Source organism: Pan paniscus, chromosome 18 (assembly GCF_029289425.2).
Source record: "Pan paniscus chromosome 18, NHGRI_mPanPan1-v2.0_pri, whole genome shotgun sequence".
Lineage (NCBI taxonomy): Eukaryota > Metazoa > Chordata > Mammalia > Primates > Hominidae > Pan > Pan paniscus.
Window position 1 is genome coordinate 23,204,662 of NC_073267.2, and position 15,423 is coordinate 23,220,084.

Consider the following 15,423-nt stretch of genomic DNA (forward strand, 5'->3'; position numbering starts at 1 on the left):
TTAGATTGTTTTTAAAGTCTATTTCCAGTAATTCTGGAAGATTTATTTTTTCAGAATTTAAGTTCTTTCATGACTATAGTTAACAATATCTTATTGTATACTTCAAAATAGCTAGAAAAGATACGCAATATTCCCAACACAAAGAAATGATAAATGTTGGAGGTCATGGTTATCTCAGTTTAGATTTCATCATTACACATTGTATGCTTGTATCAAAACGTCACAGGCGCCCCAGATATATGTAAAGCTGTTATATATCCATACAAATTTTTAAAGGCTTTTTTCACTACTAAAATTCTTTTTTTTTTTTTTTGAGACGGAGTCTCGCTTTTCTGCTCAGGCTGGACTGCAGTGGCGCAATCTTGGCTCACTGCAACCTCCACCTCCCGGGTTCAAGCAATTCTCTGCCTCAGCCTCCTGAGTAGCTGGGATTACAGGCGCCCGCCACCACGCCCAGCTAATTTTTCTATTTTTAGCAGAGATGGGGTTTCGCCATCTTGGCCAGGCTTATCTTGAACTCCTGACCTCGTGATCTACCTGCCTCAGCCTCCCAAAGTGCTGCGATTACAGGCGTGAGCCACCGCCACCGGCTCACTACTAAAATTCTTAAAACATTGGTAAACTATGCAACGATTTATACCGTTCAAAATATATATGCTTCCATAATCTCATCCCCTCAGAAAAATCCTATACCAAATTAACAATTTATACTGTTCAAAATATATATGCCTCCATAATCTCATCCCCTCAGAAAACTCCTACACCAAAGCAGTGTAAGCATTATCACCATTCCATGACGGAGCAAACAGAATCTGAGGGGTAATTCATATGTCTAAATTCTCTAGCTATTTGCAATTAAAATTGAGGGTTTAAACCTGAATCTCCTAAAACAGAGGCCAGAGCCCCTTCTGCCTGCCTTAAAAATCTCCAGAGGTGGAAACCCAAAGTTTAGGAGTTATTAGAAGAGCTTTGTAAGCTGTTTCTCCTCTGTTAAAATACTGATTTCAACAAAGTATCGATTACCTAGTATGTGTGAAAGACCATGAATAAACACAACAACAGTGCTCACTGTTGCAATGGGAAATAAGGGGAAAGGAAAATAAAGCAAATCAATTAAGTATCATATGCAGTAGAATATTGATACATGCAGTAAAAGCAGCACAAAATATTTCTCCATTTCCAAAGAGGGCATGAACTCTTGAAAGAAGGGATGCCTTGAAGGCCAGACTACTTTGAGTGCTAGGCACAACTCCTGTAGGGGATAATACAGGTGTCTAAGCAGGGAAGTAACCAAAACACAAGGCTGTAGGCTGCTTACACGGTTGTAGGAAAGTGTAAATGAATCCAATGGTGTCTGATCTCATTACTCTCCCAAGTAAGAGTTCTCTCCTCCCCTCCTTCCACCCAGAACAGAAAAAACTTGCTCTGGATTCTTAAAAAATTATCTAAGTTTTTCAAATTAGCACTGAAAAAAAGTTAAGACAGGCTACAGGCTTCTCTGAAGCCAGTTTAACCATTATTTTGAATAGTTTAATCTTTTTTCGTTTTTACATAAAAGGAAATTTTTGTTTTTTTCGTTTTTACATTAAAAATGATGCCTACCAAAAATACTGATCAATTTTTAGGAGGATTGTTTGAAACCCTCCAAGAGTCTTTGAAAGAATATTTGTGGTTCTACTTACAAAATACCCTTTGGCAGTGTCCAAGTTGTCTATTTCCATAATAAGTCAGAATCTTAGGGAGCTTGTCCTAGTATTTTCACCAGTTCTCTGCACTATTTTTCATTCGCTCAGATGAGTTTGTTCCCAGACCATTTTTCTGGACTGTCTCATTTTAAATTTCACTGGTGGTGGGATAGGAGCTGATTTTTTGTTCTTCAACTATATATTTTTCTGAATTAAAAAAATGATTTTTTTTTTTTTTTTTTTTTTTTTTTGAGACGGAGTTTCACTCTTTCGCCCAGACTGGAGTGAAGTGGCAGGATCTCGGCTCACTGTGACCTCCGCCCTGCAGGTTCAAGGGATTCTCCTGCCTCAGCCTCCCGAGTAGCTGGGATTACAGGGATGCACCACCATGCCCAGCTACTTTTTGTATTTTTAGTAGAGACAGGGTTTCGCCATGTTGGCCAGGCTGGTCTCGAACTCCTGACCTCAGTGATCCATCCGCCTCAGCCTCCCAAAGTGCTAGGATTACAGGCGTGAGCCACTGCGCCAAGCTGTGTATTACTTTGTAATCTAATTCCCAATAAACATTCTAAACAGTTACTTTAAAACTTGTACAAGTGATTCCATTCATGTAAAGGTCAAAAACAAGCTAAACTTAGGATGCTAGCTCACCGGGTGGTGACCGGATGAGCTGATAATGCTCTCAACTCCTTATCTAGGAATAGGTTGCATGGGCATGTTTACTTTATGAAAATTCATCAAACTATACACTTAGGATTTATGCCCTTTTCTGTAATGTAGATTTCAATAAAAAGTTTAAGGGAAGGAGAAACACATTGAAAAGGCTCAAATTAAGGAGAGGGCCCTTATAAAGTTTAGGGGGCCTCCTGAAGGTTGCAATAAGAGGAACATATGCAAGGGTCATTATTTAGCAAGGAAGTAGGCTCTTTAGCTGCCTGGTTACTTTTACAAGAGCACATGGCATTCTTTTAGGCTATTAGAGAGACCTCAGAAATCTACATCGTGATCTCTACATCTGCCCAGGCACAGCTGTGATGGAGCAGGCAGCAAGGACAGTCTGTGGGAATCCCCTGGCTGTTAAGTGGGCTTAGCCATTACTGCCATCTCATCTCCCCTACTGAGACTGGAAACTTACTTTCATGAAGCAACTTACAAAAGGAAAGAAAAAAGAAAGTCAACTGTAATGGTGGTGAAGAAACCTAAGATAGTAATTATTCTTAGCCAAAAACAGCTTTGGATAAAGAGTAAAATACTGCATTGTGCAATGCTCAGATCTAGGAACCAGTGGACTACATATTATAGGAACAAGAGACTCATGAATATGTTTCCCGAAATATTCCAAGCTAAATCTCCTGAATAGTTTTATACATGAATTTTATACTTTTTTTTTTTTTTTTTTTTTTTGAGATGGAGTTTCGCTCTGTCACCCAGGCTGGAGTGCAGTGGCACGATCTCGGCTCACTGCAAGCTCCGCCTCCCGGGTTCACGCCAATCTCCTGCCTCAGCCTCCCAAGTAGCTGGGACTACAGGCGCCCGCCACCACGCCCGGCTAATTTTTTGTGTTTTTACTAGAGACGGGGTTTCACCATGTTAGCCAGGATGGTCTCGATCTCCTGACCTCGTGATCCACCCGCCTTGGCCTACCAAAGTGCTAGGATTACAGGCGTGAGCCACCGCACCCGGCTGAATTTTATACCTATTTAATCATGAAGGTCTGAACTGGATTATTTCATTTCCATGACGCTTTGCAATATCTTATGGATAATATTAGATAATAAAGTGTTATTTGTAGATTTAGAGAATCTCAGATATCTTTGGATACTTTCAGAATACCAATGATCTAGCTTAAATGTTTAATCATCCTCGATACCACAGAAAACAAAGCAGTTGTTTGTAATCTCTTATGCTAATCAATAGGCATCATTCTCCCAACTTACAAATATTTACACTTCTTTCAGCTACACTTGAAAGATACGCTAAAATAAGTACCAGTTATAGTGTTTTATAAATGCTCTAACAGGAAACATCAATACAATTTATTGACTATTAGCAATAATCAGGCCTCGGATAAACCTCATAGACTACGATAATACAATTAAGACTATGTCTGTACACAAATACAAACAGTGATGATCGTTTAGGACTATTCTGAAATCTCCCACTGAGTTAAAAAACAAAGTCTACGAAACAAAGTAGGAAAGAGTTCCTTGACCACGTAAAACATTTGGCTAGTTTAATAGTTTTGTTTTTAGACTAGAGACACGGTCTCACTTTGTGGCCCAGTCTGGTCTCAAACCCTAGCCTCAAGCAATTCTTCCACTTCGGCCTCCCAAAGTGCTGGGATTATAGGCGTGAGCCACCATGCCTAGCCTAGTTTAATAGTTTTTAAATGCCTAGTTTTTCTGCATTTTAGGTTTCTGGCAAACTCTACAGTAGGTCTTTTTTTTTTTTTTTTTTGAGATGGAGTCTTGCTCTGTTGCCTAGGCTGGAGTGCAACTGCACAATCTCAGCTCACTGCAACCTTCACCTCCCGGGTTCAAGTGATTCTCCTGCCTCAGTGTCCCAAGTAGCTGGGATTATGGGTGCTTGCCATATTTTTTGTATTTTTAGTAGAGACAAAGTTTCACCACATTGGCCAGACTGGTCTCGAACTCCTGACCTCAAGTGATCTGCCTGCCTCTGCCTCCCAAAGTGCTGGGATTACAGGCTTGAGCCATCGCGCCTGGCCTACAGTAGGTCATTAAATTCAATTTAGTGTAAAACATATTCTACGCTCTTTTGATGTAGAATATGCTAAAAATGGTACCTGGTGACTTCAATATCATTGCAAGCCATACTTTCCTAGAATTATAAAAGTGTATTTCAGAAATCCTGCTCAAGGGGAGGGTCTACTGTATACACCTTTTATGTTACTAGGTAAAATTAATGGATATTGAGATTGCACATTTGCCTTTGTTTTGATGATAGATTTGTATTCAAAAGTTTAAAACTGTATAATGTGATCACTTCTAAGGAAGGACTGTGTAATTCTCCGCTTGTTTGAATTCCCAGCACCTGGTTCAGGAAATAATCAAAGCTTTAGTAAGTACTCATTATGATGAACTGCTTCACTGTTCTAGAGTCTTTTACATTTTTCTGTGCACAGACACAAAAGTCCTGGGTCTACTGTACCAATTTAAGGGAGAGGAGCTTATAATTTAAGTACAGACCCTTTTTGGGGGAAGCATGGGTTGGGACATGGAGAAAGGTTTCTGATGGGACACTGGTTAATATCCACGATTATCTTTACAGTCAAGTGGCCTACACATAACTGAACTACTTGAAGGGGACCATTTATAAGATTAGCAGCATAGAGGGCCATTTTAATGCCCTAGTCTAGCATCTTTCATTTTAGTTTGTTAAGCTAGGCAAAAGGTATTATATTATTATTATTTTTTTATTGAGACAAGGTCTCGCTCCCATCACCTAACCTGGAGTACAGTGGCACGGTCTTGGCTCACTGTAGCCTTGACTTCCCAGGTTCAGGTGATTCTCCCACCTCTGTCTCCCAAGTAAGCTGGGACTACAGGCACACGCCACCACACCAGCCTAATTTTTGTATTTTTTTTTGTAGAGATGGGGTTTTACCACGTTGCCCAGGCTGGTCTCGAATTCCTGAGCTTGGGCAATCTGTCTCCCTCGGCATCCTAAAGTGCTGAGATTATAGGCATAAGCCACCACACTCAGCCAAAAATGTAGTATTTTAATAAAATATCCAGCAAAAATGTAAACAAATCAAGATCACAGCAAAGAGAAAGCAACATGTATTTTATGATTATTTGAATGGAGCAAAACATCTGAACACACTGTGAAATCAGGAACTATGATTTTTTTTTTCAAATTTAGGATATGGTTTGGTAGTAGGTGGGAGGGATATGTCACCGAGGAGGAGGTATAAGTTCCCTCTCCGGTGGGAAGTTCAACAGTGTGGGTAGTCTTCTTTCTTAAGCTAGGTGGTGGATATATGGGTATTCATTGTATTGTTCTCTTACCCCATTCTGTATATCTTAAATATTGCATGTTTTAGGCCGGGTGTGGTGGCCCATGCCTGTAATCCCAGCACTTTGGGAGGCCAAGGCAGGTGGATCATCTGAGGACAGGAGTTCGAGACCAGCCTGGCTAACATAGTGAAATCCCATCTCTACTAAAAATACAAAAATTAGCCAGGCGTGGTGGCAGGCGCCTGTAATCCCAGCTACTCGGGAGGCGGTTCTTATTCTCAAAAAAGTTTGTGTTAAAAAATAAAATGCTGCATCTAATTGCAAGTGCTTTTTTACCAGTATGTGATTGGCATAACAGCAACACATCGAAGTGTCAAAAGTGTAACTCTCCTGCCAAGTGAATTACCTCAATTTCCTGTAACTGCTCCTGATTGGTTGTATACATCTGCTGAAGAGAGTCCTCCAACTCTGTGTTCCGATCCAGTAATGTCTTCCCAAGCTCAGCAGCAAGTTGAAGATCTAGCACAACAAATGAATCTTAGAATAATACAAATGATCTCACATCAACAATTTATATAACCCAGTCCTTCAAAAAAGAACATGTAGTTTAAGTCACATCCCAATGGAAGGTGGAGTGGCACAGAAGGAAACCCGAGTTCTACTTAAAATTCAGTTAAACTGACGCCTCCAGCAGGTAATGTATTCTCTTATGTACCCATACTTGTAAGAAGTGAAAAATGGTCATCTACTTTATGGAGATGCAGTTATTTGTTCAGGAATGATCATTCCGCAGTGTTACTTCTAAAATCCTATTTGCTAGTACAATGAATGTATTCATATCCCGACAGTCTACTTTTTTGAATGGACCCTTGAGCCAAGGTATAGGTGGAGCTTTCAAAAATCTTTAAAGTTCCCATGAATTTGGCTGCTGTGAATACAACTGTTAAAGTTTATTGTCATATATCCTGGACTCCTAAGGGGACTAAAATTTATTAAGTCAAGAAAAGGAAAAATACATCAGCATTAAGAACACTGCCCCAGGTCACTCTACTTCTCTTCGTGTCCTTCTGTAAGATGAGCAACTAGAAAAGCAAAACAGAAATGTGGTTTTTGAGGTAATTACATGTCAGTAGCTCATACTTCCATTTAGCACAGAACCATATTTTATTTTAAACCTCATTTTTTCATTTTTCAACTCTCTCTATTCTTAGGTATAATGCCCATAAAACAGGATTTGTTTATATTATACTCAACTCCCAGAAATGAAAATTTAGTTAACAATATAGAAAGGACACTAGTTGTAACATAGGTCATTGAAATACTTCTTTGCATAGTAAATCTTATGGAGCAGTCCTTTGATACAGTGGGAAATGCACTGCACTCTGGGCAGGTAAGTCTCAGGCCCCGGTTCTATCATTTACCAGAACACTCAATATGGTGACTTTAAGGCCCCTATAGTTAGTATTCTTGTTTAGAGAGATGACTGTCTTATCAATATAAGATTGTGAAAATCAAATGAAATAATACATAAAGGAGTACTTTACAAACTAAGTTGCAATACGCACGCAAAGTACTATTAATAGTCATTGATTCACAAATGAATGTTTTTGTTGCCAGGCACTATGCTAAGCATTAGCTATAGAACAGTGAATAAAATGAAGTCCTGCTTTGCTGACATTCCCAGATTAGTGGAGGAAGCCAGACAAATGAGTAACTAAACTCACATACTGTGATAAACAGTATTCATGCATGCATGCACATACTCAATAATATCAGACACTATTCTAGGCACTGGGATGGTGCCCAGGAGCCATAAGGAACTCACATTAAAAAAATATCCCTGCCCTCATGGAGCTTATATTCTACTGGGAGAAACAGCATAATAAAACTTGATAGCGATAAATGCTAAAGAGAAAAAAATAAAGCAAGGAAGAAGTACAGGAGGAGTGTGGATGTGGGAGGCTGAAATTTAAGAACATGTGACCAGGGCCACATTAGAATCAATGTGTGAAGGAACAGAATAAGTGACCCATGTGTATCCATCCAGGGAAACAGCACTCCAGGCAGAGGCAAGGCAAGTGCAAAGCACCTGGGAGGAAGCATGACTGAGTCATTAAGGAGGCTGAGGAGGGTGGAGCAGAATGTATTGGGCAGGGAGGGGAGGGGGAAGACTCAAATCAGAGGGGCTCCAAGATGGCCAGTTTGCGGAGGGCCTAACTAAAGAGGTCAAGAGTTTGGCCTTTACTCCAAATGAAGGAATCCAATGGAGGTTTAACAGGATCACTCTGGCTGCTGTTATACAGGGTGAATGGGACAAAGGTGGGAGCAGAGTGACAGAAAGATACTGCAATCGTCTGGGTGAGAGATGATGGTGGCTTGGACCAGGGTGGCAGAGATGAAGATGGGAGAGGAGGGGCAGAACTCTGACATGTTTTGAAAGTAAAGCTAAAGGATTTTTGACCAATTCAATATAAAGTCTAAAAGATAAAGCGGGGGAGAAAAACCTGGATTTGGTGATAATGAACAAAGGGCTTTCTTTTTCTGTCTCTTTATTAGGCACGGTCTCGCTCTGTTGCCATGCTGGAGTGCAGTGGTGCACTCATGGCTGACTGTAGCCTTGGATTCCTGGGCTCAAGTGATCTTCCTGCCTCAGCCTGCCAAATAGCTGGGACTACAGGCATGCACTACCAAACCCAACTTACTTACTTACTGATTTATTGTAGAGACAGGGTCTTACAATGCTGCCCAGGATGATCTCAAACTTCTGGCCTCAACACATCCTCCCACGTCAGCCTCCCAAAATGTTGGGATTACAGGCATGAGCCACTGTGCCCAGCCTAGGGCCCAATTTAGAAAGGGAGGTCATAAGGAAGGTCTGACAAGACCTTTTAGCTGAAGCTTGAAGGATGAAGAACTTGCCATGAATTTGGCATATTCTACAACCTGACAAGCAGCCAGTATGATAGAAGCATGAGGGATCAGATCATACAGGATTTTATAGCCCATGGTAGGTAAAGTTTAAATTTTATTCTAGGTATGATGGAAAGTAGCCTCAGTTATTGTCATAAAAGTATTATGAAAAAAATTTATCATAAAAACAAGGAAACTCACTACATAATGATTTTTAAACTTAATTTTTAGAGGTTGACAAATAAGGCTTAATGGCTATCCACCACTACTCATAGTAAAACTTAGCATTGAGTAAATGGTAACAACAGCATTAGTTGTTGTAATGTCCACTCAAGTGCATAATTAGTATTCTACTTGGTTAGTTTTCACTCTGGAAAAAGCAGCAAAACCTACCACACCCAACTCCAGATCATTTAAAAACATTTTACACCCATTTAAAATAAAACAGTATACTGTTGGTAGATAGGTGCTAAAATACATTCTCTTGTGATTTCAAAACTAACAATGTCTATTAGTCATTACATTCATTAAGACTTTAGAGGCCAGGTGCAGTGGGTCATGCCTATAATCCCAGCACTTTGGGAGGGTGAGCCAGGTGGACTGCCTGAGCTCAGAAGTTCGAGACCAGCCAGGGCAACGTGGTGAAATTACCTCTCTACCAAAAATACAGTGAGGCCCTGTCTCAAAAATAAAAAAATAAAAAATAAAAAAAAGACTTCCATTAAGTCTATGAAATAACTTGTATTTACAAAACACAGAACTTTTACAAATAGCTCAAAGCATTTAAGAGACATTAGTCTTTTTCTTGTCATTATTTATTTATTTTTTTTGAGATGGAGTCTCTCACTCTTGTCACCCAGGCTGGAGGGCAGTGGTGCGATCTCGGCTCACTGCAACCTCTGCCTCCTGGATTCAAGCGATTCTCCTGCCTCAGCCTCCTGAGTAGCTGGGATTACAGGCACCCACCACCACACCTGGCTAATTTTTGTATTGTTAGTAGAGATGGGGTTTCACTATGCTGGCCAGGCTGGTCTCGAAATCCTGACCTCAAGTGATCCGCCCACCGCGGCCTCCCCAAGTGCTGGGGATTATAGGCATGAGCCACTGCCCCCAGCCTACTTTTTGTTTTCTAGAGACATTAGTCTTTATATCTTTAAAGGTATTTAGTCCAGTTTCTCAGATGAGACAGCCTGAAGCACAAAACTGTTAATTGACCTAATCAAGCTCCAAGGTGAGTCACGGATCAAACAGAAACTCTTAGGTCAACAGGTTCTCACTCTCACTCTCATCACGATTCTTTGTTATCTTCATCTGCAGAGTTTTAAGGCAATTGAAAGAGAGGTCCGCAGGCTTCTTTAAGGTAGAGAATACAAATGTTCCCCTTGTTGAGGTACTTAATTTCTTCTACTTGTTTTCACAGATTGCAATGAGAAATTAGAGTTCAACTATTTGGGTTTTTATTGCCTGCTCTGCTAGTGAAAGCACATACAACCCCAGGCAAGTTAATACCCTGTTTTCACCAAATGAAAAAGGAACTATGTATGGCTCAACATGTTCCAGAAAAAATGATTTTGTACTCACAGAGTGTGTAATGTGTATACATAGACCCATATGGAAGCTACCACACTGTATTAAAGACAAAGTATAAAAACATTACCTAGGTATTACTTAAGTCTTTCCTTCTTAAATGTGTGAAGTGGTAATTCCTCACTGGGAAGGCTCAGATTCACCAAAGATGCTCTTAACCAGCAATCAAAGCCTGAGCCAAGGACCGGGTGTGGTGGCTCACACCTGTAATCTCAGCACTTTGGGACGCCAAGGCAGGAGGACTGTTTGAGGCCAAGAGTTCGAGACCAGCATGGACAACATAGCAAGACCTTGTCTCTTAGCAGGAAAAAAAAAAAAAAAAAAAAAAAAACCCAACTGGGCTGAAACCTCTCCCAGAATCCAGACTGACTTGAGACTATCACCACTTTCATTCAGTTATGGAACTACCTGTGCTACTTAAGAGCAGCCAGGAACCTCTTCCCTGCTCCTGCAGAAAGAGATACCAAGGACAGCACTCTTTAGTAGATAGCAAACAAAAAAGAATTTGAGACTTGTCCTTATCTCAAACCTTATTTCCAGTAAAACAAAGCACCAGCCTGGCTCAGAAACCTGAAGTCTCGATCTCCTAAATATTTATAGACTGTTAAGGATAGAATTTTAACAAGTCCCAACTACAAGAAAGCTCCTGTGAAGTCACACTGTATAATAGGATATTACTTCATCTGTTAGCTTAAAGACACCGGACTTTGTCTTTAAAAAAAGTTCATTTCCTGTTGAGTAGCAGCTGGCTTCCATAACCAAAAGAGGCCAAAAGCTGGCAGTAAGCCCCAGAAAGTTTTCTAAATAATTAGTGGAGGGAATAGAATATTGAATGTCCCTTATAGTTTTAATTAAGGCACAAAAGAAAAGGAAATAATATAGTTTCGAAGCCTTATACACCTGTTCATCTCTACAGGATTACAAAATGAATTTTCATTAAGAGGGTCTTTTCTAAATCCTATTGAACTGGCCTGGCTTAGGCAACTACTAAAAATACTGTAGATTTATTGCAGGCTTGAGAATTTCAACATATCAATACCTTCATATGTTGAATATTCTTTCACTAATGAGTCTTTGCAGGTAATAATATATTTTTAATGGTGTAAACTGTTAGCTTTAAACAGATACTCAGCTCTATGCTTTAGGCAAAAAATTAGTACTGGCAGCTGTAGTCTGTAGGAGTAATTCACTAACAATAAGGCTGAAAGTTTTTCCTATTACAAAGTCAAATGCGTCATTTAGTGATGCTTCTGTTTAACTCCTGTTGCCAATGTTACTATAATTGGGAAAGCAGAAAACCTGAATATAAATATCAAGAAAAATGATGTTGTCAGTTTTAATAACCCTCCAAACAGTGATTCAGCAAAATAGTTGTACACAAGGAGGATGTACTCATCCTGAAATTTTAGGATTCCTTTAGACTAAGAGTTCATTTACTGATCCACGTAACAGAAGCCTGAATCCTTATTCTAAGTTTGCACAGCTCACCAAATGACAATAGCAGCTGCTTTAAAAGAAAATCCAGTCTCTGAAGTCTTTCCACCTTGTTCTCAGGGGCATGTTTCAAAGCAAGCACCATCATTACCTGCACTGAAGGCTCCTGCTGTCCCAGAAAAGATCTTACCCACAGAGATTATTGTCAGTATTCCTACTGAGCCAACTCAGCTCTCTGACAAAAGACAGTCTCTTCATCAAAGTGTTTTGTAACAGCAAAGGGTTTTCTCCTCCTGCCTACACAAAAGCTTTACATGTTTCTAACAAGGTATGAATAGTAGACCAGAGTTTACTGAGGTTAGAAATTTCCAGCAATTTCAATTTAAAAAAGGATACCCTAGGAAACTTTGATACAAAGATTCAATCTATTCAGAGCATGGCTTACTACTGCTAAAGGAAAACATTCTATAGTTGTAAGATACTGAGAACAGGATCATTAAAAGTTGTTTTCCAGCCAGGTGCAGTGGTTCACGCCTGTAATCCCAGCACTTTGGGAGGCCGAGGCGGGTAAATCACGAGGTCAGGAGATTGAGACCATCCTGGCTAACATGGTGAAACCCTGTCTCTACTAAAAATACAAAAATTAGCTGGGTGTGGTGGCACGTGTCTGTAATCCCAGCTACTTGGGAGGCTGAGGCAGGAAAATGGCTTGAACACGGGAGGCGGAGATTGCAGTGAGCCAAGAGCGTGCCACTGCACTCCAGCCTGGGGACAGAGCGAGACTCCACCTCAAAAAAAAAAAAAAAAAAGTTTTAAGCAGTTCTCTCCAAATAAGCCTTGCTCAGTAATAATAATGAGGATGTTAAAAAACGGACAGATGCCTGCACATAAAATCCCACTAGACTTGCTGAATAATCTGCTTAACAGGACAGACCTGCTCCCAAACTTAATTCAGTAGCAAGTGTCTACTGAGGGCCTACAATGTACGAGGCGCTGTAGTGGGCACATCCCATGAGGCGGCACCTCCAGGCTTCTCTAGTCAACAGATTCCTGGAACATTCACTCTATGGGAGTAGGAATCCTACCTATCCACTCATGTGGGGAGGTGCTGTGGCCCCAGGGCCCAGGCGAATACCTGGCAAAGAGCAGATAATACATTTTTGAGAAATGAACAAGTTTTAAAATCTGTTAAAAGTTTAGGAGTTAACATATAACTTAGCAAAACTGGGGAAAGGATACCCTTTTATTCACACTGTAGCCTTTATTCTTTGACAGGCCATATTCACAAGTTACAATTGTTGGAATTTCACATCTTCTACTCGTACTCCATATAGTTGGTTATGACACAGAGGGTTAAGTAAAAGTCCACTGTGATAACGTAACAGCCCTTTGAAAAACACAGAAATGCAACTAGCAGTAAAGAGGTTCAGATGTGTGTGTGTGTGTGTGTGTGTATGTGTGTGTGTGTGTGTGTGTGTTTTGAGAGGGAGTTTCGTTCTTGTCATCCAGGCTGGAGTGCAATGGCACGATCTCAGCTCACTGCAACTCCGCCTCCCAGTTTCAAGCAATTCTCCTGCCTCAGCCTCCCGAGTAGCTGGGATTACAGGGGCCTGCCACCACACCCACCTAATTTTGTATTTTTAGTGGAGATGGAGTTTCACCATGTTGGCCAGGCTGGTCTCGAATTCCTGGCCTCAGGTTATATGCCCGCCTCGGCCTCCCAAAGTGCTAGGATTACAGGCATGAGTCACTGCGCCCAGCCTAGACCTGTGTTTTTAAGGTTAAACTTGAAGAGCTGATGACTTTATTTTGATCAGAGGTTAAAGAGAATTCCTCGTGTAACCCTGACACGTTGCACTTGCTGCTCGGTAGATTGAAGTGTTACAGCTGTTGTTCCTAACAACCTCCCACAGGGGGAGAATGCGGCGTGGACTAAGGCACCTGATGGAAGAGAGCCATGAAAACAATTCTGTGCGAGTGCTTCAGTGCAGTTCAACAAATATTAAAATCGAGCTTCCAGTATGTGCCAAGTATTATGCTAGATGCTGGAAACACAAGAAAAAAGAACCTGCCCCCTCTATGCCCTTAAAGATTAATGCTTCTTAAATACAGGAAAGAGAAATATTTAGCTGTGATGATACAAATTAAATTATAGGGAAGTACTGCAGTGGTACAGTGGTTGCCTCACAAATCCTGGAGAAACTATCAAACTAGGCCATCAATCCTTACGGGGAAATCTGAAAACAGGTTTGTTAATATGTATAATAAATTTGTCTCTTGGACATAAAGAAGATGGTGCCAAACACTGCACTGCAACCACTAAGTAGCTTGGACTCTGTAAGTGTAATAAAGGTGAATTACTTTGGTTAAAGTGATTGCATGTTAATTTAAGAAATTATCTTCCTCCAAAAGAGGTGCTCATTTTATTTTCCTTTTCTGAGTTATTCAGGTCTACATTCTTTTCTTCTGCCATGTTCAGTGGTTAGCATGAACAAGCAACATGATCATTTAATATTCAACTAAATGAGATGTTAATTTTCATTGCAAGATTAGAGCTGAAAGCATTTACACAGAATTGCAGAAACTGAAGATGCCTGGAAAAATTCCTGAGGATTGTTCAGTACTCAGTATAGCGGTTAAGAACGTTTGCTCTGGAGTCTTAAGGAGAACCCTAGCACTCCCCAACATTACTACCTCTATTGTGTTACTGGGAGAATTAAATGAGCAACTGTGTTATGGGCCTATCAGTGTTAGGCACATAAAAAGTGTTCCCCAACTGCTAGCTCCTGCTATTAGTATAAGAAAAAGGGGGGCCCCACTGGCCCCAAAGAGTGGGCTACTCTACGATTGTTCTCTGGAGACACCATCGGCAGGCCTGTTTCTAAGTGAAAGCTGGCGTGCAAACTGAAGAAAAGTGGCAGAGATAGATGCGCTCTTTCTTCTGTCGTTTCAATTGGCATCTGGTGAACTATGCCTAACAGCTTAACGCCCAACTGAAAAAAACTGTAAACTAGGATGGTAAGGAAGAGATGGGGTTTGAGCAGTGACTACAACTCTTCTTCTGAGTGTGTGGGTTCAAAAAACACTCCCTCCCACACTTAGCTTTAGGCAAGCCACTTTACCGTTTTAATCTCCGCTTTCCTCATATGGAAAATGGGATAACAAAAGTGTGTAATTGGATTGTTTGTACCTCAATGGATAAATGCTGGGATGGACGCCCCGTTCTCCATCACGTGCTTATTTCACACTGCGTGCCTGTATCCAAACATCTCATGTACCCCACAAATATATACACCTACCATGTACCCTCAAACATTAATAAATTTTTAAAAAGTTACTGTCTCCTGGAGTTACGGTGCGGAGCGCACAGCTCCCGCTACACCGCAAAACAACTACCACCTGCAGCAGCCGGCCCTCCGCGCTGGCCATGAAAGGCGCTGGGCTAGACAGCCTGCGACGGGGCGGCTTCTCGGGCTATGCCACTTACTGCGGGACACACTGGCTCACCTGGGTCTGCCTCGGAGGAATGCAGTGAGGATTAAACTAGCTAATCCACGGAAAGCGCTTAAAACGGTGCCTGGCTCGTCCCTGGCCCCCACGCGCCTCGGGGCTGATATTCAACTGCGCATTAGCAAGGCCGTGGGCCCCGTGCCGAGGCTTCCTGCGGGCGGGATCCGCGGGCACGGCCGGCCCAGCCGCCAGGTGAGCCCGAGCCCTTCCCGGCACCTGCATCCTCCGCCGCCACAAAAAGCAACTTTTTAACAGTTTCGCAGCGGGGGCCTCCCGGGCCAGGCCGCCGCCCGCCCGCGGGGCGCCCCCGCCCTCAC

General features: G+C 41.4%; 1 protein-coding gene across 10 annotated transcripts in view; it reads right to left on the minus strand.

Moving 5' to 3' along the window:
* Positions 1–15,423, minus strand: part of CDR2 (cerebellar degeneration related protein 2) — an 83,793-nt gene that overhangs the window by 12,893 nt on the left and 55,477 nt on the right. For all 10 annotated transcript variants that reach the window (XM_063598511.1, XM_063598517.1, XM_063598516.1 and 7 more), the window contains one exon: positions 6,072–6,184. In XM_063598511.1, coding sequence (XP_063454581.1) covers positions 6,072–6,184 — 113 coding nt within the window. The remainder of the gene's footprint in view (positions 1–6,071; positions 6,185–15,423) is intronic.